At 65.6% G+C, this 22,305-nt stretch overlaps 6 protein-coding genes across 12 annotated transcripts; 2 read left to right on the top strand and 4 right to left on the bottom strand.

Annotated features, from left to right (window-relative positions):
• Nucleotides 1-100: 100 nt before the first annotated feature.
• RNF224 (ring finger protein 224) lies at nt 101-1,195 on the bottom strand. Its single transcript, XM_044926573.1, has one exon. It carries the CDS (start codon nt 816-818, stop codon nt 348-350), a length of 471 nt encoding a protein of 156 aa, XP_044782508.1. The 5' UTR covers nt 819-1,195; the 3' UTR covers nt 101-347.
• A 1,594-nt stretch (nt 1,196-2,789) lies between these two features.
• Nucleotides 2,790-6,988, bottom strand: CYSRT1 (cysteine rich tail 1). Of its 3 annotated transcripts, none has more exons than XM_044926574.1 (2): nt 6,850-6,988; nt 2,790-3,462 (listed from the first exon to the last, which is right to left on the bottom strand). In XM_044926574.1, exon 2 carries the CDS (start codon nt 3,452-3,454, stop codon nt 3,056-3,058), a length of 399 nt encoding a protein of 132 aa, XP_044782509.1. In that variant the 5' UTR covers nt 3,455-3,462; nt 6,850-6,988; the 3' UTR covers nt 2,790-3,055. The 3 variants fall into 3 exon arrangements, with proteins under 3 accessions (XP_044782509.1, XP_025117955.1, XP_006062614.1); XM_025262170.2 differs by lacking the exon at nt 6,850-6,988 and adding an exon at nt 4,900-5,728; XM_006062552.4 differs by lacking the exon at nt 6,850-6,988 and adding an exon at nt 3,764-4,512.
• Nucleotides 6,989-7,105: 117 nt separating this feature from the next.
• LOC102405520 (RING finger protein 208) lies at nt 7,106-8,314 on the top strand. Its single transcript, XM_025262165.2, has one exon. It carries the CDS (start codon nt 7,355-7,357, stop codon nt 8,153-8,155), a length of 801 nt encoding a protein of 266 aa, XP_025117950.1. The 5' UTR covers nt 7,106-7,354; the 3' UTR covers nt 8,156-8,314.
• Nucleotides 8,315-8,842: 528 nt separating this feature from the next.
• LOC112578238 lies at nt 8,843-10,771 on the bottom strand (the record flags this gene model as incomplete). The annotated part of the gene is made up of 2 exons (XM_025262481.2): nt 8,843-9,240; nt 9,365-10,771. A coding segment is annotated over one exon (1,059 nt), but the record flags the coding sequence as incomplete, so codon positions are not given.
• A 453-nt stretch (nt 10,772-11,224) lies between these two features.
• Nucleotides 11,225-19,281, bottom strand: NDOR1 (NADPH dependent diflavin oxidoreductase 1). 5 transcript variants are annotated; one of them, XM_006062545.3, is made up of 14 exons: nt 19,059-19,281; nt 18,652-18,729; nt 15,108-15,205; nt 14,059-14,157; nt 13,872-13,973; nt 13,584-13,793; nt 13,204-13,325; nt 12,888-13,108; nt 12,573-12,680; nt 12,357-12,471; nt 12,133-12,279; nt 11,923-12,041; nt 11,651-11,745; nt 11,225-11,567 (listed from the first exon to the last, which is right to left on the bottom strand). In XM_006062545.3, the coding sequence occupies exons 1-14, from the start codon at nt 19,191-19,193 to the stop codon at nt 11,423-11,425; spliced, it is 1,794 nt and encodes a 597-aa protein (XP_006062607.2). In that variant the 5' UTR covers nt 19,194-19,281; the 3' UTR covers nt 11,225-11,422. The 5 variants fall into 5 exon arrangements, 4 of the variants coding, with proteins under 4 accessions (XP_006062607.2, XP_006062610.2, XP_006062611.2 ...); XM_006062548.3 differs by having other exon boundaries at nt 18,652-18,680; nt 19,059-19,195; XM_006062549.3 differs by lacking the exon at nt 12,888-13,108 and having other exon boundaries at nt 12,573-12,637.
• Nucleotides 19,274-20,843, top strand: TMEM203 (transmembrane protein 203). The gene has a single exon (XM_006062550.4). The coding sequence runs from the start codon at nt 19,557-19,559 to the stop codon at nt 19,965-19,967; it is 411 nt and encodes a 136-aa protein (XP_006062612.1). The 5' UTR covers nt 19,274-19,556; the 3' UTR covers nt 19,968-20,843.
• The last annotated feature ends 1,462 nt before the right edge of the window (nt 20,844-22,305 follow it).

The raw sequence follows: 22,305 nt of genomic DNA, 5'->3' as shown, positions 1-22,305 counted from the left end.
CTCGAGCAGGCCAGGAGCGGCCTCTGCTGGGCCTGCCCCCCCAGCCTGCAGCCCAGGCCTGGACACTGGCCCCCAGACCCTTTCAGGAGCCACCTCTGAGCCGCGTCCAGACCTGGGCTGGGCTCGCAGGCGACTCTGACAGCAGCGGCCCCGCAGTGCACACAGACCACCGTGGGGCCTGGGGGTCCTGGCCCGGATTCCAGCTCCTGCAGGGGCGCACGGCACTGTGGGCATAGCTCACGACCTTAGGTGGCGGCCCCAGGGCGAACACGCAGAGCTGTTTCGGGAAGGCGGTGCCTCGTGCTGCAGGCCGAGGCTCCTTTCCGAGGGGCAGCGCTGAGCAGCGCTCAGAGCTGGGGGCTGCCTGAGGGATCCCAGCAGAGGCTGCGGCAGCCTGCGCAGCAGCCTCCGGGCTGGGGGAAGCGGGGCGGGAGGCCCGACGCGGGGAGGAGCCTGGCCGGCTGCTGAGTGACAGTGGGGCTGCCCTTGCAGGGCCTGGGGGGCTGCGGCTCCAGGCGAGACGGCCCCCGTCCGGCCCTGATGGCCAGGAAGGCAGCCAGGTCGAGGTCCAGCATGGCCACCCCTCCACGGGGCATGGGCGTGCTCTGGCGGCACTGCGGGCAGGGGACCCAGCGCTGCTCAGGGGCCGGCGCGGCCAGCCGCCGCACGCATGCCTGGCAGACGGTGTGGCCGCAGTAGAGGCGGCGGGGCAGGTGCCCGGCGAGGTCATAGGCCGAGTAGCAGACGATGCAGTCACCCCGCTGGGGCCCAGCGGCCGCAGCCTCTTCAGAGGCTGAGTGCCCCTCCGGCAGCAGCATCCTGGGGAGGGATATGGAGGTGGCAAGGTATAGCCTCTGCAAGCATCCCCCGGGCTTAGGCTCCGCACGGGAAGTGCTCCCCCTGCCCCAGAGGACAGGAATCCAGGCCTCTGCAGACCTGGGAGGTGGGCAGTGGCCAGTGGGGCTGCCCGACACCGGGGCCTGGGCACAGCCTCAGTCCTCGTGACTGCCAGTCAGGTAGCACCCTGGCCTGCGGTCCTGTCTTGGTGGCCCTTGGGCGCCCTCCCAGGCTCGTACCCACCCCCCAGCCGCCTGCTCTAGCCCCAGGTCTTACCTGCGTCTGCTCTGCCAGGTGGCTGTGTCCAGATCTAGGGTGGCCGGGGGCGGGCTGGGGGGACCCGGGGCGCCTGGGGCTCCCTCCCTGGGGCTCACGTTACTGGCTGAACGTGGACCAGTCAGCGGGGAGGCAGGTGGTGGCTGCGGGCTGCATGGGCTCCCCTTTCAGCCACAAAGCGCTTGCAACTGGATCCACCAACACCGCCAACTGGGCTGGAGATGCCCCTGCTCTGCCTGCCCCACCCCCCCCCCCAACGCTGCGCAGCACTGCCCAGCTTCCTGCCTTGCGACCCGGATCTGCGCCCACTCATACTCGACCGCCACTCACAACAGGAAAGCTTTCTGGCTTCCACCTGGGTGCTGCCTGCTCTTCAGCACTCGGTTCAGACATCACCTCCTCCAGGAAACCTGCCAGGACCCCCACAAGCTCAGCGCCCTGAAGGGCCCCACCACCCCGTGGCTCAGTCACTGTGTGCGTGTCCATGCTGAACTGTCGCGGTGCCTTTTCATCCCCTCGGTGTTCCCATCACAAGGTAGCCCCACGAGAAGGCCCGTGAGCACAGGAGTAGAGAGACCACCCAGAAACTCCCAGCACAGGGCGCTATGGAAAGCCCCAGGCGCCCCTTCAGAGGCCACCTCCCCCTGGCATACACCTGGCCGAGGCCCCAGGGCCAGCCTGGTGGCATAGCAGGATGGGGTGTGTCGGGGAGGGCTGGGAGGGGGTCAGACCCCAGAACCTCCCCCGCTGGAAGAGGCCAAGGGCCAGAGGGCCCCTCCTCACTCCCACCACTCTGGCAGTCCTTGGCCTCCTGGGCTGGTTGGACAGGTTTCTGTGGCTGCCCCGGGTGGGGTCATCTTCCTGTGGGGGCCAGCCAGGGGCCAGGGGCCGGGAACCTGGCATGCCTGAGTCCCCGTGTAGTCAGGTCAATGACATGTCTGCCCACACCCAGATACCGGTCCTGCCACGCGGCCAGTCACCAGGGGTCGGGGAGGGCTGTCACCGGGACCCGTCTGTCCTGTGAGGCCAGCTCGCCTCCTCCAGCTGTCTGCCCCATCCCGGAAACATCAAGGCACCTGGTGCTGGCCTGGATGCTCCCCCTGCACATGCGCTTCCCTGCCTCACCCCAGGCCCAAGTGGCTCGGTGCCCCCCCGGCCTCCCACGCAGGCATGCCGTGCTGCCCAGACAGCTGGGAGACGAGTCTGGCCCAGCACTCTGTTCCCACCTCCACAGAGCCCGGGACCCAGAGGCGGGGCAGTGGGGAACAGCACACAGCAGACATCAGGGACCGGGGTGTTCTGTGGGAAACCAGAAAGATGCACCAGCCGAGGCAGGGCGGTGACTCACGGGTGGGCCGGGCCGGGTGCTGGGCCCTGGGCTCCCACCCCTGGAAACCTGCCCGCGCTGGTTCCACCCACCACAGTGCTGCCAACCGGGCCCTCCTCTGGGAGCTTGTCTTGGGCTCGGCACCTGGTTCCACGCACAGCATCTTCCTGCCGTCTAACCTGCCCCCAACTGGCCTTCTTGTCCAGCTCATGGGCCAACCTGAGACCGCAGGTCATGTTGTCCTGAAGCTGCCCCGCCCGTGACTGTCCCACAGAGGCTGGCGGTCTCTGGTGGCGTTTAGCCTGGGACCCTCCCAAAGGGGACAGTGGCAAGGAAGAAGTGTCCAGGATGGAGCTCGCACAGCTTTATTGCTTGGGCCTGGGCCTCGCAGAGGTGGTCAAGGGAGTCCCCAGCACGAGCAGTGCCCAGGGCTCCGTTCCAGGGCCCTGGGCTGGCCTGTCGGCCTTCCCGGTGGGTTGGCTGCAGCTGTCCAGGGAGGGGGGCGGCCAGTGCCTGCGACGCCACAGTGGCAGTCCCAACTGCCCAGGCCCTTGCCGTAGCCGCCTGAGCAGAGGCCGGCTGGCGTCGCCGGGCCTTGGGGCCAGCAGGGGCCGGCTAGGAGACGACGCAGCAGCAGCTGTGGCAGCGGCAGAAGCGGGGGCAGTGGCAGCAGGAGCAGCAGGGGCAGCACCAGCAGTGATGGGCAATGTCGTCGCCGCGCTGGGCGGGCGGCGGGCCGGCGTAGGCCAGCCCTGCTGGGCGCTGCCCGCTGCCACAGGGCTTGCAGGGCTGCTGACAGGCCAGCTGGCCCTGGATGGAGGCAGCCCCCTTGGCGCCCTTGGGCCCCGGGGCCTCCTCCAGAGGCTCCAGGGTGCAGGACCTCACGGGCAGAGGCTGCGACTCTGCAGAGGATGGGCCCGCCTTCAGCTGCTGTCCCAGATCAGGCCGCAGGTGAGCCCTCGGGATGCTTATGTGGGCATATGGGTTCTTGACGAGCGTCTCATGGGGGTCCATGGCCCTGCCTGGCAAAGGTGAGCAAAGGAGACAAAGTCAGCTCTGTGGAGGGCAACAGCTGCATCCCAAGGTAAGCCAGGTCGTGAAAGCGCCTGAGTGTGCAAGGCCTGTGTGTGTGTGTGTGTGCAAGATGGCAGAGTGCAGGGACCGTGAGGGACAGCATCTCTCAGCTGTCCCCAGGTGTCCTCCACCCTCCCTGAGTGGCAGGGCCTTGTGATGGAGCTGGAAGCGGAGCGGGGGTGGGGGGCTGGAAGACACAGCTAAGCTGGTCCTACCGCAGATGGGGAAGTCCCTCAGCCCAGGACCCACCTGGAGTGGTGGTGGCAGCGAGCTGTCCTCTTGCCCAGGTCCCTGCGCCTGTGAGCTGAGCCTCCGGTAGCTGCCTTTTCCCTCCTGGGGAGGGGTGGGGCCTTGGGCGGGGCTCAAAGACGGGGTTCCCAAGATGCCAGGAGGCCCCAGCTCCTCCAGCACAGCGGCCACCCACCCTTCCTTTCCTGGATGGGCGGTGGCCAGGCCTGGGTTCCCGGGGACCCTGCCAGCCTGGCTGATTCAGCCTTGACCCATCTGGGGCATGTCCTGGCCCTCAGGGAGCTGGCAGGTCACCGGAATGCAGGACAGGAGCCTGGGTCAGGCCCGCAGATGGTCTGGGGCCTGGCTATCACCCACAGTCTCAAAGCCACTGCTTTGAAGTGGAGGGAGAGGCCTGCACAGTGACCCGAGCCTCTTCCCCGCAGGGAGAAACCAGGGCATTAGTGAGCACGCTGCTCTGCTCGGAGGTTTACGGTATTTCTCACTGATAAAAAATGTTTGGTTTGCATACCTTTGCCGATAAAACTTACTTATCTCTCTATTGGCAACATGAGTTTCATACACACGTGGCGTTTCCTGCTCATTTCTGACTACAGTTTTGCTCTGGTCGGGGGTCCTGTGGACAGCCCCTCCGTCTCTCAGGGCCCCCATCCTTGGCCCTCCCACCTCCCCCAGCTTCAAGTCCTAGGTGGCGCTTGGCGCCTGCCATGCCCTGGGGTCGCTGTGTGCGGGGTCACAGTGGACATGCGCTCTCGGCGCAGGGCCAGGCACTGCCGAGCTCCGCCTGGGGCGGCTGGGCCCGCATCCCCTCGTCCTTCGCGCTCGGGGCGGCGCGGGGTGGGGGTGGGGGGGCGCCTCCGGGAAGGGCAGCGTCCAATCAGACGTGGCCCAGAGGCCAGCTGACCCGCGCGGCCGGTGTGGGGCCAGTCAGACCGGTCTGGGCACAAGCTCTACCGATGCGGCACCGGATGCGGGGGGAACCGGGCCAGAGCCGGAATCGGGGGGCCGACGGCGCAAGCCCACCGCGCACGGCCCAACGTGCAGGTCAGAGCCCACCGCGCAGGCTCCGCGGGCCCCACCCGCCGCCCCACGGCGTCCGCCTCGGCGGAGGGGCGGGGGCCGGCGCGTGCGCAAACCTGGCCTGGAAGGAAGCCGGCGGCTGGTGCGGACTGTAGTCCCCAGAAGCCTCCGCGCTCGAGGATTTTCCCAAAGACCAGGCTCGGGGTCAGCCGGCCCCTTCCCGCCAGACCCGGGCTTGGGCCGCCCCGGCGCTGCGCTTCCGGGCCCGGGCGGGGCGGGGCCTCAGCCCAGGGGCGGGGCCTCGGGCACGGGGCGGGGCCTCGAGTTGGGGCAGGAGGGGGCTGAGCAGAGCGGCTGGCCCTCCAGCCCTCCCCTGGCCGAGGCTGCCTCAGTTTCCCGGCTTTCGGGCCAGGGCCCCTCGCTGCCCCTTCCTTGGGCACCTGCTCACGTGCACAGCTCTCACACTCGAGCGGTGGGTGGCACTGAAGGTCAGGCACTAGACTGAGGCCTCAGAGAGAGCAAAGTCGGGCCTGTGGGCCCAGAACACCTTTCCAGCCTCCTGCCACGTGGGGCCCTTCGTCAGGAATGCCGACCGCGCTGGGCTCTGCTGCCCTGCAGGAGCTGGGCTTAGGGCTATAGCTAGGGGCACTCTGGCCTGTAACAGAGCAGAGCAGCTGTGGCCAGAGGGGCTGGGTCTGTCCAGGGTCAGAAGCAGTGCTGGTCAAAGGAACGCCGGCAAGCCACGTCGTGGCCACGGCAGGTTAAAGAAAGGCACTCTGGAGGCCCAGGCCACCTCAGTTCCCTGCCCTCCCTCTCACCTGACAGCTCCTCACAGGCAGAGGGTGTATCCTGGGGGGCAGGAAGTCTGGCCCAAGGAAGAAGCAGAAAGGAATGGGGCCTTGCTGGGTGGGGCCAGGTTAGCACAAGGCTGTGTGATGACCCGTGACCTGCTAGGCGCCGGAAAGGCTCCCCCGCCCGTCCGTGTAGGTGCGTGTCCTCCGTGAGTTGCCCCATGGGGCCTGTCCTGCCCTCGGTCTGACCTGCTGCGTGCCCCTTACACCGCCCAGCGTCCTGTCCTTGGAGCACTCTCCCAGCCAGGGTTCCTCCATCGCCCACTCCTTCTATGTGCGCTTGCCCACCCCTGCTCACCCTCTTCTGCCCTCAGCCGGCCTGAGCTGGGCACCTGTGAGCCGGAACAGCCCGAGGCATTCTCTGGGGGCCGAGGGGAAGGACTGACAGAGACCCTACCTCTGCAGAGGACACAGGGCAGTCTCACGGTGAGGGCCCCGGGGCCCGCTTTCCTGGGACCACCCTAGGGCTCCCTCTCCCCTTCCTCCCTCTGGTATTGTGAGATCTCAGAGCACTCCTTCCCTTCCAGAATCGGGCAGGGGGCTTGACCAGGACCCAGGGTCAGCAGGCGGTGCCGGAGGTGGGGGAGACGGGAGGGGGCCTGCTGTGGGGATCCCGACCCCCACGGGGCCCGCGGGGGGCGGGCGACCCCCAGAGCGGGCGCCAGGCCCGCAGCGGATCGAGGGGCGGCAGAGACACTGGCCCCGCCCCGCGGACCCCGCGCGGGTCCCCAGACGGGGGGTGGCGCTGCGGGCGCCGCGCGCACTGCGGTCCCCGCGCCTCCGCCGCAGAACGCGCCACGCTCCGCACGCACCTGCCGCCGCCGCCGCGCCGAGCCCCGCGCCCGCGCCCCACGCCCCCGGGAGCCGCCGCGGCCCGGCCATCGCCCGAGGTCGCCGCCGGAGCCTCCGGAGCCGCCGAGCCAAGGCTCGGGCGCCGCATCCAGGCCTGCCTTTGAGACAACCTCTGCGGAGGCGGCGGCGCGCGGCCCGGCCCGGGGACGCCAGGCTGGGGCAGGTGAGTGCGGGCGGGGCGGGACAGCGCGGGGTCTTCTCTCGCCTGCCCCCACTTCTGGGCAGAGGTCGGGCCTCGGGCGCGATGGGCTGCGGAAGGGGCTGGGTTCCGAGTCTGGCGAGGGTCGGGGTCAGAGGTCGGGCGCCCGGTCTTTTGTGCAGGGTGAGGGTGGGCCCAGGTGCTGACCTCACGGCGTCTCTCACCTGCAGCTCCGGCCCAGCCCCGGCCTCTCCTGTGCTTCCGCCGCCAACCCCGAGCTTGCTGCCCGGGTCCTTTGGCGGCCAGCGCTCAGGCTAGCTGCCTTCCCTGGGCGCCCTGTCCTGGAGCCATGGGGCCCACCTAGCCCCTGCCTGCCCGGATGTCCGGGCCCCGGGACGGCTGATCTCGGCTGCAGGGGGACCTCCTGCAACGCCCCCTGGCCAGCCTCAGAGGCCAGAGACCCTGGGTGAGCCCCTGGGCCCGACCTCTGGCCCAGGGCAGCCGCCCACACCCCCCTGCCCCTCTCCTCCTCCCCCGCCCCTTCCTCCTCCCCCGCGGACCGGACCTGAGAAGCCACTGTGGCCGCTGGGGGGGGCCCTTCCCCCCAAGCTTTTGCCCGCCTCCCCCAGGAGTCCACAGGGCAACCAGGATGCTGTCCCCTCACTGCCCCCCCGGCCCCACCCAACTCCCCCCGCTACCCGAGCACCCAGTCTGACTGGAGACAGCCGGATGCCGGCTGACCCAGGGCCCGAGGCGGGCGGTGGCTGGCCAGGCTTCCTCATGTCCTGCCTGAAGGGCCCCCATGTCATCCTCAAGATGGAGGCCATGAAGATGGTCCACCCTGAGAAGTTCCCTGAGCTGCAGGCGGCCGCCCCCTGCTTCCCACCTGCGCCCCGGCCCGCCCCGGCTCTGGCACCCAAGCGAGCCTGGCCCTCAGACACAGAGATCATCGTCAACCAGGCCTGTGGGGGGGACATGCCCGTCCTGGAAGGGGCGCCCTGCACCCCGCCTCTGCCACGGCGGCCCCGCAAGGGCAGCGGTGAGCTGGGCTTCCCCCGGGTGGCGCCGGCGGACGAGGTCATCGTGAACCAGTACGTGATCCGACCCGGCCCTGCGGCCCCGGGGGCCCCTGCGGCAGCGGTGGCCGCAGCTGCGGGAGAGCCTCTGGAGTGCCCGACGTGCGGGCACACGTACAACGCCACGCAGAGGCGGCCCCGCGTGCTGTCCTGCCTGCACTCTGTGTGTGAGCAGTGCCTGCAGATTCTCTACGAGTCCTGCCCCAAGTACAAGTTCATCTCCTGTCCCACCTGCCGCCGTGAGACTGTGCTCTTCACTGACTACGGCCTGGCTGCGCTGGCCATCAACACGTCCATCCTGAGCCGCCTGCCGCCTGAGGCACTGACCGCCCCGTCGGGTGGCCAGTGGGGTGGCGAGCCCGAGGGCAGCTGCTACCAGACCTTCCGGCAGTACTGCGGGGCTGCGTGCACGTGCCACGCGCGGAACCCGCTGTCTGCCTGCTCCATCATGTAGCGCCCGCCCGCCCGCCCGCCCGCCGGTCCCTGCTCACTGCTGCTTCGGGGATCTGGCCCTGCCCTGCTGCCCGCTAACCCCTGCCCACCACAGCTTCTGGCCCCTCCCGTGTGGCACTGTCGCTGCAGCCAACTGCCATTAAAACTCTTCGCCAAAGCCTGCAGCTCGTGCCCTGCACCGAAGCCGAGGCCTGCTCACGGCCTGGGCCGGGGGGAGTGGGCACCCAGAGCGGCAGCCCTGGTGGGGTCCAGGCTGAGGAGCCAGAGCGAAGCTGGATGCTTGGGGTCAGCCTGCTCTGCTCCGTGGGGGCCAGGCGGGGCCTGTGTGTGCACCTGCGTGAGCCACCTGTGTGCTCCAGGCAGGACTGTGGGAGCAGCTGGGCAGAGCAGAGCCGGCTGGCAAAGGGAGGGCACCTTCTCTGTGCTGGCCACTGGGTGTGAGTGCAGCGAGGGGCACAAGGCAGCCCACCTGAGCCACGGAGCCCGCCTGACTCCCTGAGGCGCTGTGGGCACAGCCCTGGGGCCCGTCTGAGCTGGGGCTGGGACAAAGGCTGGCCACAACCACAGTGGGGTACAGGGCCTGAGGGCCTCCTGTCCGGCACTGGACGACTGCATCTGGAGAAGGAACTGTCGCCCAGCTGGTGCAGGCAGGGTAGAGGGGAGGGCGACGCAGGAACGACAGCATGGGTAGCAGTCCCTGTTTATTGAGAGCTGCCCCTTGTACTGACGAGCCCGCGAGGCGGGGCTGCGACAGTGTCAGTCAGGTGCTGCGGGCTCGGAGGGCGCTGCGGGCGGTCGGGAGGACGGGGCCCGGTTGGCAGGCTCGGAGGGGCGCTGCGGGCGGTCGGGAGGATGGCTCGGAGGGGCGCTGCGGGCGGTCGGGAGGACGGGGCCCGGCTGGCGGGCTCGGAGGGGCGCTGCGGGCGGTCGGGAGGACGGGGCCCGGCTGGCGGGCTCGGAGGGGCGCTGCGGGCGGTCGGGAGGACGGGGCCCGGTTGGCGGGCTCGGAGGGGCGCTGCGGAGCGGTCGGGAGGACGGGGCCCGGTTGGCAGGCTCTGGCTCCTGGACCCAGTGGGGCCCTGGGCCCTTGAAGTGGAGAGGCATGTGCTGACACCCAGCCTGCTCGGGGCCGCTGGGCTCCTGACAGCCCAGGTGAGGCGGCCCTTTGTGGGCTGGGCCTGTGCAGCAGGGGGCCCCCGGGCTGCCTGACCTTCAGGGAACACTCAGGTCCACGGCGCCCCCTCCTGCAGACCGGCCGGCTGGGAGGCCCAGCAGCGGGGTGGGGCCTGTCCATCGAGGGGCTCTCGGAACCCTGGCCATGGACCTCCTCCAGTGCTGTGCTGCACACCGGTGGCTCGTGTCTGGGCAGTAGGCGTCTCGGGCTGGGTCAGAGGCTGAATGCAGGTTCCGGGGCGGCCCTGTCCAGGCCCCGGGATGAAGGCTAGCGCCCCGGTCAGCCCTGGGTTCTTCAATCCTAGTCATCGGGCCTCAGGGCAGGGTGCCCCCGGCACCGAGGCTTCCTGTCAGTCGGCAGCCGCTGGCAGCAGGCGCGTGGCCGTCAGCGGCGGGAGCCATCCAGCAGCACGAACAGCAGCCCCAGCAGCAAGAGCGGGGTGAAGACAAGCAGCAGGCCGAGCAGCTCAAGTGCCAGCAGGCTCAGCAGTGCCAGGCGGCGGGCGCAGGGCCCGTGTCCCCGCAGGGCCCAGAGCCAGGCACCCAGGCAGGGCGGGCAGGGCAGGAAGGGCAGGCAGCCTCGGCCGCCCACGGCCTCCGGCAGGAAGCGCAGCTGGTAGCGGTGCTCCAGGGAGGCCCATGGCCCGCGGCCGCGGCGGGCAGGCAGGGGCGGGGTGGGGGGCGCGGGGCGCGGGGGCCCGTCGGCCAGCAGCAGCTCCTCTTGCAGCCGGCAGATCTCCCACTCGAGCACGGGGGTCTTCTGGCGACACAGCGGGCAGCACACGCGGCCCAGGTCGCCGGGGGCGGCACCCAGCAGCCGGTGCAGACAGCCCATGCAGAGGCCGTGGCCACAGTTCAGCAGGGCCAGGCGCTGCTGCCCCGGCCCATAGGGCTCCGTGCAGATGGGGCACTCCTCCGCCTCCTGCTGCGCCTCCTCGTCCTCTGTGCAGCTGGCCCAGGGCGGGGCCACGGCCGGGGCCCCCAGCAGGGGCTCACTGTCCGGAGTCCTGGCACCCGGGGGCTTCCCAAGGGCCCTGCTGCCCAACCCATCCTCTACCAGCACTTGGTGCAGTGGGTCCAAGTGCTCGGGGCCCAGAGACCGACCGGTGAACCCCGAGCCACGGTCAGCAGGGCCACCAGCGGGGACCCCAGGGCACAGTTCAGGGGCAGTGCCTCCAGGGCAGCGGCCGGGATGGGTGGGTGGAGACCCCAGGGTGGCGGAGGGGTGGCTGGGGCCTTGAAGGTCAGCGTGGCCCTCCACAGCCGGGGCAGGCCCTGGCACTGACCTTGCAGCAACCGCCGCCTCCTTCTGGCTCCGGGCCCCACTCGAGGAAACTTCACTTGGGTCCCCGTGCCCCTGCCAGCTCCCGGAGGCTCCTGGGCCCAGCGTGCCGTCCCCGACAGGATCTGCCCAAGCCCAGCCGCAGGCAAAGCAGTCCCTGTGTCAGCCAGAGACCGCCAGCTGGATTCCAGGCCGTGGCCTTGTGGGCAGGCCAGTCCAACTCCTCCAACAGGAATTCCCCTCCCAGGGGTGGGGACGCCACTCAGACCTCCCTCCCCACCAGTCTGAGCCACACCCCTTCCCTCCAACCCAGGCCACGCCCCCCCTCCACCCACTGCCCCAAGGGCCCTGGGCAGCTGTTCCCTGGGCTGGCAAGGGATGGTCAATGCCAGCCTGGCCGGGTGCCTTTCCTGCTTGGCCCTCAGGGCAAGGGCAGAGTCTGCACAAGGTGGGCAAACGGCTGGCACCCTCCTCATCAGATTCAGGCACTGAAGTGTGGGCTGAGCCACTGTGCCCGTGCCCAGCGGAGCAGGCTATTCCATCCAGACCTGCTCTGGACCACCCACCGCCTGAGGCCCACTTCCGCGCAAGGAAGAGCAGGCAGGAAGCGGCCACCAAGAGCCCGGCGTTTATTGCTGAGGCTTTCCTGGAGCTGAGAGAGCAGGTGTGTGCTGCCCACAGCGTCCTCCCTCTGCTGGGGTCTGTGCAGGAGAGTCGACCACCCTCCCAGCTGGGAGCAGACAGGGCGAGGGCCAACAACGGCCCCCAGAGAGCGTCGGGCAGGGTGGCTGTGGCCAACGGCAGGACGGCCCTTCAGGCCCACGTCTCAGTCTGGAAACGCAGTGTCCGCTGCAGCTGGGCGAGGTAGGCGGCCGCATCGGGGCCAGAGAGCCCGCCCTCCTCCCGGAAGATGGACAACAGGGTGTCGCACACATCGGCCGGCATGTACTTGGCGTTGCTGGAAGGGCAGGCGGGACAGCGCTCAGCACAGCTGGCGTCCCCATGGGCCCGTCCCTCCAACCACCCGCGGCCCAGGCTCACCCTGCCAGGTAGAAGTGGGCGCCCCGGCCGTCCAGCAGCTCCCACACCAGCGGCCCGAGCGCCCGGAGCCGGTGCTGCACGTACACCTTCTGCTCCTGCGGGGCAGGGGCGAGAGGCGCTCTGAGTCTGCGCCCTGGGCGTCCCGCCCGGCAGGGGGCGAGAGGCGCTCTGAGTCTGCGCCCTGGGCGCCCCGCCCGGCAGGGGCGAGAGGCGCTCTGAGTCTGCGCCCTGGGCGTCCCGCCCCGCACCCCTCCCCGCCCTTCCACACACACCTGCTCCCGAGAGAAGGCCGTGACCAGAGTCAGGCAGCCCCTTGCCTGCAGCTGCTCCCACTCAGCCTCCCAGTAGAAGTCCTGGTCCCGCCGGCGGCAGCCAAAGAACAGCACATTTCCTGGGGGGAGGGGGGCGGGGAGCAGGGCCTGAGCCTGGGCCTGCACCCCTGGAGCTCAGCCGGCCGCCTCCCCGCCCCAGACTCTGCTCACCGGTCTCGCCCTGGGCCACTCGCTCCTGGATGGCTGCTCGGAAGGGGGCTACGCCGGTGCCGGGCCCCACCATGATCACAGGTACGTCTGGCGTCTTTGGGAATGTCAGGCCCCCAGACCGCACCCACAGGGGCACCCGGACAGGTCCTATGGCATGAGGGAGGCAGCTTGAAGAGGCTCGCAGGCCCAGGGCCCAACCCCCCACCCCAAAGAGCCAGGGTCACCTTGCGCAGGGTCCAGGGATGCCAGCCAGCTGGAGCAGAGGCCACGGCGGGGCTCCCGGAGGCGGGTCTGGTACTGCACCACGGCCACCAGGATCTGCAGCCGCGAGGGGTGGGCCTGGGGAGGGGACAGTAGGCGGCCTGCCCCATGGGCCCCCACCGCCTGGCCCCTTGTCCCCTTGCCCCCCACCCCCACTGAGGCCGGCCCTCCTCTCTCACCCGCAGAGAGGAGGCGATGGAGAAGGCCCGGGGCCGGATCAGGGGCAGCAGGTCCAGCAGGTAGTCTGGGGGGACAGCAGCAGCTGTGTGGGGGAAGTCGCACAGCACCTGGGGGGACAGCGGCAGGGGAGCCGTGGCTGGTGGGGCCACACGTAGCTGCAGCAAAGGGCCCAGGCCCGTTTGCCAGCCAATGCCCACCTCCAGGGCCGTCCCGTGGGGCCCAGGCCCTCCCCTGGTCCCTGCCCTCCCCCAGCCCCTGGCCCCTGGCCCCGGGCCCAGGTCCTCCCCCGGACCCTACCCGCAGCCCCTGCCCACCTCCAGGGCCGTCCTGCGGGGCCGGGTGCAGTACTCGCAAAGCTCCTCCTGGCCCAGTGCAGAGCCGAACTCCCGAAGCTTCTCCCGCTCCAGCTCGTGGGGGGAGAGACAGGCCAGGAGTTCAAAGAAGGAGCGGCGGGGGACACTGGCGATGTCCAGGTACTGGGACACGAGGCGCCGCACGGAGCAGGGCTGGGGCAGCCGCGTGGGGCAGGCGACACCTGCAGGGGATGGGAAGCTGTGGGCCGGGGACGCGGGGACGGCGCCGGGGCGTGGGGGAGCACACAGGGCGCGCGCCGCGGCCTCGGGGGCTCACCCGGCTCCCGGGGCTGCAGTGTGAAGTGCTGCTCGGGGTCCAGGCCCAGCACCTGGCAGAACTGCTGGACGTGGCTGGCCGTGTTCTCGGGCTGGATCAGCACCAGGTCACCGGCTGCAAAGCTGTGTGGGAGGGACAGCCAGGGCATGGGGAGGGGCCCGCCTGCGGGGGGAGGATGCTGGGGGCTCCGGGAAGCTGCAGAGGAAGGAGGTGAGGGCCAGGGAGGCTAGGGGGCCCCTGGACGGAGGGGTCCCGCCTCCCCAGCTGTCGTCCCCGCTCTCGGCCCTGACGTGCACCCGCTTCAGGAGAAGAGCGGCTGAAACCTGGACCAGGGCTCCCGCGCAGCCCTGCCCCCACGGGCCCCCAGCACCGACCCGCACCTGATCCCAGAGCCTGAGATGTCGAACTCAATCAGCCGAACGTCCTGGAAGTGCGAGGGCCCCGTGACCCTCTGATTGCTGACCATGGGTGCCAGGAACGGCTGTAGCTCTGAAGGGGGTCCCTGAGGGTCTGTTCCGGCCGCACACAGCTCCTCAGGGCCCGAGCTGGGGGTGTCCTTGAGGAACTGCAGGGTGAACTTGGAGGGCCAACTGTGAAGGGCCAGACACTCATCAGACCACTGGCCAGGTCTGCTGTGCGCGTGGGTGCCACCCCAAGGCCACACTTACAGGACTCCAGGAGGGCTCAGGTCGGGGTTCAGAGGCACAGGGTGCGGCCCCAGCACCTTCTCCCACAGATCCTGCAGCCAGGGGTCGATGGCGGCATCGGGCCTGCAGAAGCAGGCACACACCCCTCTGGGGACCCTGCTCCCAGCTGGACCCGCAGGAGGGCACCCCCAACCCCCAACCCACTCACCCCAGTTCGTGCTGGTCATCGCCCAGGCACATGGGCAGGAGGGCGCTGCCCCCGAGCTGCAGCAGCCGGCGGTGCAGCTTCTTGGCCACGAAGTTGAACCTACAGAGAAGACAGAGCTGGTGCTGGCCCTGGCCCTGCACAGGCGGGAGGGACACGCCCAGCGGGCTGCACGGGGCGGAGGCTCCCAAGGCTCCCAAGGCTCCTTCGCTGGCTCCTTGAAGGACAGAAGGGCCTCTCACCTGCCCCGTGGGTGTGCTCGGCAGTGGGAACAGACGTCTACGTTTTATACTAAACAAAGCCCCCAGACCCTTCCCAGACGAGGGTCACAAGGCCACCCACTTTCCGTCCTTTTCACCTGGACAACTCCAGGCCTCAGGCTGCGTCTATACCGAGACCCCCTCCCTCAGCTCCGAGCTGCAGAGTTAGGGGTTTTAATGTTGCAGGAGCCCCACGCCATGTGCACCCTTGAACACAAAGCCCTCAGTACTTCCCTGGGAAATAGTGCAAAGCGACAGCACTCTGCTCAGGACATAGACGTGCCGTGAAAATGGTGAAGGAAAGCAAAGCAAAGCGGAGGCGGGCAGCGGTGGCCACGGAACGGCTCCGGGGGCCGGGCCCTTTGCACCCTGCCTGCTCACACCTCCCGGTTCTCTGTGCTCATCGTAAGCTCGAACCCCTCCCCAAAGGCTGCTTATGAAGGCAGGCTGAGCCAGGCTCCCTTGTTGCCCTATGTTATGGGTTGACAGAGGACGCTGGCTCAGGCCCTGGGGTCTGGCTCTGGACACCAGTTCCTGCCTGGACCGTATCTCAGGCGTGGCCCCAGCCAGGCCCCCCACCCCAGCTGCCCTGCCCACTTCTTGCATGAACCGCCCTATCCTTCAAGCCCAGGGCTTCTGGCCATGGAGAAGCTGCCACCAAGGAGCGTCTGTGGGGCCAGGAAGTGTGGCCAGGGCCATGGCCTCGAGGGGGCGCCCTGAGGGCTGGGTCACACATTCCTCTGTCAGGCCACTGTGTGGACGCGAGGGACAGGTCCACCCTCCCTTACTCACTTGGCGTAAGACGAGTCCCCGAGACCCAGCACAGCAAAGTCCATCTGACAGAGGGCGGTGGATGGCAGGCTCCTCCGGAAGATGAACCTCCAGAAATTCTGCAGCAGGAGACGGGCGCTCAGGGCTTCTCCTGGCCACCAGGCCAGGCCTCCCCAGGGCTCAGGGCCTCTCCCGGCCACTGGGCCCAGGTCTCCCCCGGGCTCTGCTCTCCTAACTAACACTTTTGTTATCACAAGTCCGCTTCTTCTCGTTCTACTGTAGTAGTGAATGAGCTGGGAAAAGGCAGAAAATGGTAAAGTGGAAGCAAGCTACCCTGGCAGCAGTGCCGGAGCTGGGCTCCAGTGCAGCCCAGAGTGGGGGGCCTGGCGGGGCTGTCACCCGCGGGGCATCTGCTGGCCACCCCCCTGCCCCCTAGCATGCGGGCAGCACAGCCCTGGCAGCTCTCAGCCCCGCCTCGGGCCTCACAGCCACAAAGAGGCTCTGGGCCAGCACAGCAGACCCCAAGGCCCCTCTCTGTTCTGATTTCCCTACTCAGTGGAATCTTCCCTCCTGGGCCTGGAGCTACCGGCCATCAGGCTGCTCCGTGCCCATTCCCTAACCCCACGGAGCCGGCCCAGGTCCCACACTGTCCCCCTCCCCCGGCGCACCCTCACCTACATGCAGCCACTCATCCCAGGTGGCCCCCGGGTCGGAGCCCGAGTCCCTCTCCTTCCCTGACCACAGGGTCACCACTGGGCAGCCTGTGCGGAGCGCCTCCCATTCCAAGTCTTGGCCTGGCCTTCCCGCAGGCCCAGAGACGCTTCTGAGATCTCCTGCTTAGACCTTGTCTCCTGAAGGCTGTGGAAAGCCTCAAGGTACTTCCTGAGAAAGGGTCCAGGGAAGATGCGATTCTCACTGCTGAGGTGTGAAGATGCTGGGCTTCCCCTTGTACCGCTGGCAGACAGTGGGGCACACTTCAGGTTGAAGCTGTCTTCTCCAAGCCCCTGAAAGTTTGCTCTGAGCTAGTCCAGCTGGGTGGTCGCTGCTGAGAAACCGGTGTCCCTCTGTGGCCTGCTCTGATACCAGACGCCTGAGCACTCTGCACGCCCAACAGTCGAAACCCACACGAGTCAGGCGTCAGTGGGAGCTCGGTTCACATCCTGCCAGCCCTTCCTGGGCACATGGTGGGCTTGTGGCTGGACACCCAGACTTCAGGCCTGTTGACACTTTCCATGGTGATTCTCTCACCACTCTCCTTCCTGTTGCAAGGCTGCTGGGAAAATCTCGGTCTCCTGATGTCATCTTTCTTGTTCCCTAACTTTGTTATGGTTTCTGGGAGAATTTCTCAGCGTTATCTTCTGATCTGGGATCATTTTAAGGTGGTCTCCTCAGCTCCTGCTCTGCCCAGGCTTTGCGTTTCTGGCCCCAGGGCGCCAGGCTTGCCCACCCCTCGCAGATGGAGCTCTGCTCTGTCTGTTCCTCTGGTTCTGTGTGTGCTTCTCTTGGTCCCTGCCCTTCACGGGGGTCTTTCCTCGAGCACATGGTCATTTTTTGTGGTCTATCTGTGCTTCAGAAGATGACAGAAAATGTCTAGTTCAGGCCTGTCACCAGTGCGTTTCTTGGCCAAGAGAGGGGGTGAGGCCCTGGCTGCCTGGAGGGGCCTGCCCGGCCAGTGTCCTCCAGGATGGTGACAAGGAGGCTGGGGTCTCCTGCTCCTGTTCCGTGCTGGGTTGGGAGGGCCCCATCCCGACTGCCTCCGCGGTGTCCATCCTGGCATCCGGCCCTCCGGTAACCACCCTCATCCCGGTGTGACTCACCACGCTCACGCTGTTAGCTTCTGCTGCGAAGTCAGGACCTCTACCCAGCTGACCCCATGGAGGTCTTTATCCCCCGCCCCTTCCACACCCTGGTCTCTGGCATCCACCACACACCTCCTGCCTTGATCTCCCCAGACCTGCCTCCTCTCCTGTGCCTCCCGTGCTGGTGTGCCCATTCCAAGCCTATTCTTCAGTCTTCTGCCTTTTGCACCTACCAGCATTTAAACAGGCCTGGGTTTCTCTGTCTCACAACCACTCTCTGTTTAACCCCTTCACCCCTCACAGCATAAGCGTTTTTGAGTTGTTTCACGTGCAGACGTCCTTAAACGCTTCCGTGCCCGAGGTTGCCAGCCGTCCCTTTGCTGACCTTACTTCATTTCCTCGCAGCTTTGAGCACCAGAGACCATCCTCTGGAAACAGTCGCCCCTCTGCCCTCAGCCTTGGAGACGGCCCACTCCCTCGTCTCGATGCTGGGGCCCCTTTCCTGCTCCGCACTGGCTTTTCTCCACCTTCCGCGCCTTTGGGTTTAAGGGCAGCCTGTCCTGGGGGAGGGAGGCCCCTCCTTCCTCTCGCCTCCATATTTTGGCCGCTGCGACACGTGCCTCCACTAAGGATCCTCACTGGAACTCCAGGCCGACTGCGTGTCTCCACCTGGACAATGTCCGGGCACCTCGCCCTCCCGATTCTCTTGCTTCTGTGCGTGGAACCACCATCCATCCTAGTAGCTAGGCCCAAATCCCTGTCTTAATTCTACCTTCTTTCTCATCTTTGAGATTCGATTGCACGATTCCATGTTCAACCAACTCTACCTTCTTAGCACCTCTGGAAGGCGTCTGCCCCGCTCTGCTCTGCCACCAGCCTGCCCCAAGCCTCAGGCTCTCGGCTGCATTGTGCCCACCTCCCACCACCACCACTCCCATTCCTGCTCTCCTGCAGCCTGCTCCCCCTGAAGAAAAGGGCTGGTTTTGCTAGAATACACACGTGACTGCATCACCCCATGGGTTCCATGGCCCTTCGTTTCAAATCCTTCTGCCTCCCCATGGCTGCTGACCTCTTTGGGATCCAACCTGGCTACCTGCTCTTTTTCCTTCCAAGCCTGATTCATTCCTTGGTTTGACCATCCTGAACCGCTTTTGACTCTTCCACGGCTGGGCTCTTTTTCTCCTCTGCAGAGGCTTCTTGCCTGGTGCCTGGCTAGGCCCCACTTATCCTTCAAGACTTAGCCTAGCCTCTTTTCTTCCAGAAAGCTCTCTCTGAACCTCCAGATTGAAGGGGGCAGCCCTTATTAACGCTCCCATTAACATCAAGCACTCTTGCAGCATGCATTTTTTTTGGCATTGTAACTGCCCATTAAACTTTTGCTTTTTCTATGTTTTAAGTTTCACAAGAGTAGAAATGTGACTACTGGGCTCATAGCTGGATTCACAGCATTAGATTATGCTTGGAATACAATGTGTGCTCAAAAGATGGTCAAAGAATGGAAGAATGTTCCCTGAAGGTGAGCTTTGAAATACACACAAGACCCGTACCAGATTTATATACAGCCCTGGAAAAACATGAAAAGTTAAAGTGGTGCAGAGTTTATTAGGAAGGACGCCCAGAGCCCCCGCTCCACCCAAAGATCTCCTCCCAAATCCACAGGAGAACAATTATTCACTGTGCTTCTCAAGTCTTTCCAGGCAACGAATACAGGGTGAGGGCCAAGGGCAGGGATCTGAGCTCCTGAGCACTCTTCAGGTCAGCCTTACCTTCATGTTGTCCGGGGGGTCTCCTTGGCCTGTAGTTGCACAAACAAATATCACCAGGGGCTCGTTAATCAGATTCACCTCAACAAAAAGACACACGTGTAAGGCCTCGGGATGTAATGGCCCGGCATCCTCCCAGCAGCCTGGCTCCCCCTCTTCTCTCAGAGGAAGGGGCAAAGAGACAGCGCTCGCGAGCAGGAGGCCGGCCTTCTCTTTCAGGCTCCCCGGCTACCGCTCCCCTGTCTCCATGCGCTAAACTGGCCGCTGCTCCCAAGCGTTCCCGGCCCCTAAATCTGCCGCAATGGACGGGCCCGCTCTCAGACGAAACGCAGCCCCCTGGGGTCGAGCGCTTTGGGGGCCGGCGCCCCAAGCCCGCCGGGTACCCCCGCCGAGGTCCGAGGAGCCCTCACCACGGGGTAGGAGTCCAGGGCTTCCACCCGGCAGCTGAGCTGCCGGCGTCGGGCCTCGCGGCCCAGCCTCTCCGACACATCCTGGGCTGTGCCCGTTTGGCTGCCGAAGAGCACCAGGAGCCGTGCGCTCGGCATGGGCTGACCCCGGGGAACCCCGCGCTCCTGTCGTGACCCGCCGCACTTGCCGCCAGCCCTGACCCCCGCGACAGGCCCCGACTTCCGGCTTCCGGCATCGGCCGGAAGTGACGCCCTAGGGCCGCGCCCGGCGGGGCATGGCGTCCGAGCGCGGCGGGCGTCGGCGGGTGGCCTGTGAGGGGTCCCGGGTCGGGGCCAGGAGGTCGGCCGCGCGACGGGGCCGAGGGCCGGGGCAGGCGGGGCCGCTTGCTGCCTCTCGTTGGCCGCGGCGGCGGCAGGCGCCAGCGAGGCTAGGAGGGCGCGGCCGCGTAGCTCGGCAGCTGGGACGCTCGGCCGGGCCCCGGCCCGCGCCCAACCGGCGCGATGCTCTTCTCGCTCCGGGAGCTGGTGCAGTGGCTGGGCTTCGCCACCTTCGAGATCTTCGTGCACCTGCTGTCCCTACTGGTGTTCTCCGTGCTGCTGGCCCTGCGTGTGGACGGCCTGGCTCCTGGCCTCTCCTGGTGGAACGTCTTCGTGCCCTTCTTCGCTGCTGACGGGCTCAGCACCTACTTCACCACCATCGTCTCTGTGCGACTCTTCCAGGATGGAGAGAAGCGGCTGGCCGTGCTCCGCCTTTTCTGGGTCCTCACAGTTCTCAGCCTCAAGTTCGTCTTCGAGATGTTGTTGTGCCAGAAGCTGGTAGAGCAAACGCGAGAGCTCTGGTTCGGCCTGATCACGTCTCCGGTCTTCATTCTCCTGCAGCTACTCATGATCCGTGCCTGCCGGGTCAACTAGCCTCGCAGAAGATAGGCTGGAGTGCCGAGACCCATGCCGAGTCCCCATGTCTACCGCACCAGAGGAGAAATCTGAGTCTGAGAGCCAGCTTGTGCCCTGATGCGTGCCTGGTTTTCGATCAGTCATGTCTGAAATTGTTCCCTCAGCTGGGCTAAAAAGAGAAGCCTTGATTCTTAAAGTGTATTCTCTCTTATTTCATGCTTTGAATAGCTAATTTTGAACTGAGATCCCGAGAAGGATCCTGAGAAAGCCAGACAATCCTGAACTCCTGACAGAACTGCATATAAGTAAAATATCCTCATGGGCTCTTTTGAGTATTTTCATGGATCCTGGCAAAGTACGCCGTGTGCAAAGGCTGCAAAGCTGGACTCGGGGTTTGCCCTGGCCAGCAGTGCTGACCTGAGCGCTTGCTGTCCCCATCTCCCCAGACAAGACTTTCTTAGATGCTTGAGCTCTAAAAAGTGTAAACCAGCTTGTGTCTTCTCCCCAGTGGCACTGCGGAGGATGGCTTTTTCTTCATTCCAGCTCAGGCAGACAGGAGGATGTTAGATAAGCGTGACCCGGAGCCTATCTGGAGATGTGTCGCCTGAGAAAAGAACTTGCTTTCAAGGCACTGCTTGGCTTCCTATCCCAGCTTTTCCACCACCTTGTGGCCGGCAGTGTTAGCGCACTTGAGACATTTAGGCCACTCTAAGGGACCAGAGAGAGGAACAGGTGTTCTGATGCGAATAGGCATTGAGACCTACACATGGGAAGTTTGCAGTTGGTCTCAGCCCACACTTGTCACTCTGAGGGCTTTGGTTTGATGCCCGTTAGGTGCCAAATGAGAACATTTGCTGAGATGAAAATAAAATAAGAGAATGTTTTGCTGAAACACACAGTGGTTGCCTGACCTTTTGAGGGTTAATGCTGAGACGCTCCCTGCTGTGTGGTGTATGTGGTTATAGAGCTGAGGTTGTAAGGGAGGGTTGGAAGTTGGCTCGAGCCTTCTGGTTGGATGGCAGGGTAGTTCCCTCGGAGCATCCCTGCTCCCTGCCTGGGGAGCCAGTGAAGACACCCCGGGGTGGGCCCACGTTGAGGACTAACAGGCAGCTCGTGTGCCATCAGAGTCCTTGTAGGCCTCTCTGATCTGCAGAGCAGGAGTCAGCAGGCTATGACCCGGGGCCTGTGTTTGTACTGCCCTTCAGCTAAAAATAACTTCCATTTTCAAAGGGTTGTGCAGACACCATGGCAGACAGTGAGTGTGGCCTGCAGTGTGGGGCTTGCGATCTGGCACGGTTGGCCTTTGGGTCAGATCACTTTTGGTTGTGTGCGTGTGCAGGGAGAGGCTGTCCTGGGCATCATAGAGTGTTCAGTGGCACCCCTGACCCCCACTTACCAGATGCCAGGAGCACCCCTCACTTGTGACAGCCCAGTGTCTCCAGACATCGCCAGATCTCCTGGGGGACAAAGCTGTTCCTGGTAAGAACCACTGGACTAAATTACTCCCTGTCTCGCCCTTTACAGAACATATTTTCTGGACTCCTGTTCTAGTGAAACAGCTTCAGGACCCTTGTCCTAGGATGGATGCTGCACGGCCTGAGCCACTGAGATGCTTGAGTCGGAGGCTGGTCTAGTCTGTGCCATAGCTACAGAAGCGTCTCCTACCCAGCATCGGCATAACCTGTGTCAAAACCAGATACACACTGACCCTTGGGGTTGGGTTTCCTTTTAATGTTATTTTTAGTTTGTATGTTTTGTCACTGCCCTGTTGAATTCTGGTAGTTCAGGATTAGGTAATCCTGTCGTCATACAAGGGATGAGCACAAGAATGTTCAGCTTCCTTCTGGGAAGGTCATTTGAGGAGAGTCCTGAAGGAACACTTGAGCTCTGGAAGGCTGGAATCCAGTTTCTTTTCTCCAGCTGGATAGACTGGGCTGTTACAAGTAGTTATTGCAGTGATAGCTGCAGACTGCTGCGGGACGCAAGTGGAGAAGGGCCCCGGGGCTGAAACCTGCCCTGGGTCTTCGGAGAGGCCCAGGTGCTCTTGGAGCCTTGTCCCTGAAAAGCGAGTGTAGTGGGAGGCAGTAGTGTCTTTTGTGAACATCTGCTGACTGTAGGCAGGTGATGGAAAGGCAGGTGATAGCTGTCCTTGCCCATGCCCCCAATGTGTCCTTCTCTCCTTGGCTCCAGCAGGCCTGAAAGAATGTAGTGAACTCTGTGCAGCCCTCCAGGGGCAGTGAACTTCCTCATGGCAAGTACACGGAGAAGGTGTGCCCTCAGTCAGCTTTGGGACTGGGCGGTTCATCAGGTAAATGGAATGTGCCCGGCTATTATTGCCTTGTCTGCCTTGGAGTGC

This window comes from Bubalus bubalis, chromosome 12 (assembly GCF_019923935.1).
Source record: "Bubalus bubalis isolate 160015118507 breed Murrah chromosome 12, NDDB_SH_1, whole genome shotgun sequence".
NCBI classification, from domain to species: Eukaryota; Metazoa; Chordata; class Mammalia; order Artiodactyla; family Bovidae; genus Bubalus; species Bubalus bubalis.
This window is presented reverse-complemented; position numbering and strand designations above follow the sequence as displayed.

What these genes read in the sequence shown, in the direction of transcription:
- RNF224 (XM_044926573.1), bottom strand. Translation starts at nt 818, where the DNA reads ATGCTGCTGCCGGAGGGGCACTCAGCCTCTGAAGAGGCTGCGGCCGCT.
- CYSRT1 (XM_044926574.1), bottom strand. Translation starts at nt 3,454, where the DNA reads ATGGACCCCCATGAGACGCTCGTCAAGAACCCATATGCCCACATAAGC.
- LOC102405520 (XM_025262165.2), top strand. Translation starts at nt 7,355, where the DNA reads ATGCCGGCTGACCCAGGGCCCGAGGCGGGCGGTGGCTGGCCAGGCTTC.
- NDOR1 (XM_006062545.3), bottom strand. Translation starts at nt 19,193, where the DNA reads ATGCCGAGCGCACGGCTCCTGGTGCTCTTCGGCAGCCAAACGGGCACA. An exon ending in CCCGCAGGACGGCCCTGGAG is followed by an intron (nt 12,681 to 12,887) that starts GTGGGCAGGGGC and finishes CTGTCCCCCCAG; the next exon opens with GTGCTGTGCGACTTCCCCCA. An exon ending in GCCCACTTCTACCTGGCAGG is followed by an intron (nt 11,568 to 11,650) that starts GTGAGCCTGGGC and finishes CTGCCCTTCCAG; the next exon opens with CAACGCCAAGTACATGCCGG.
- TMEM203 (XM_006062550.4), top strand. Translation starts at nt 19,557, where the DNA reads ATGCTCTTCTCGCTCCGGGAGCTGGTGCAGTGGCTGGGCTTCGCCACC.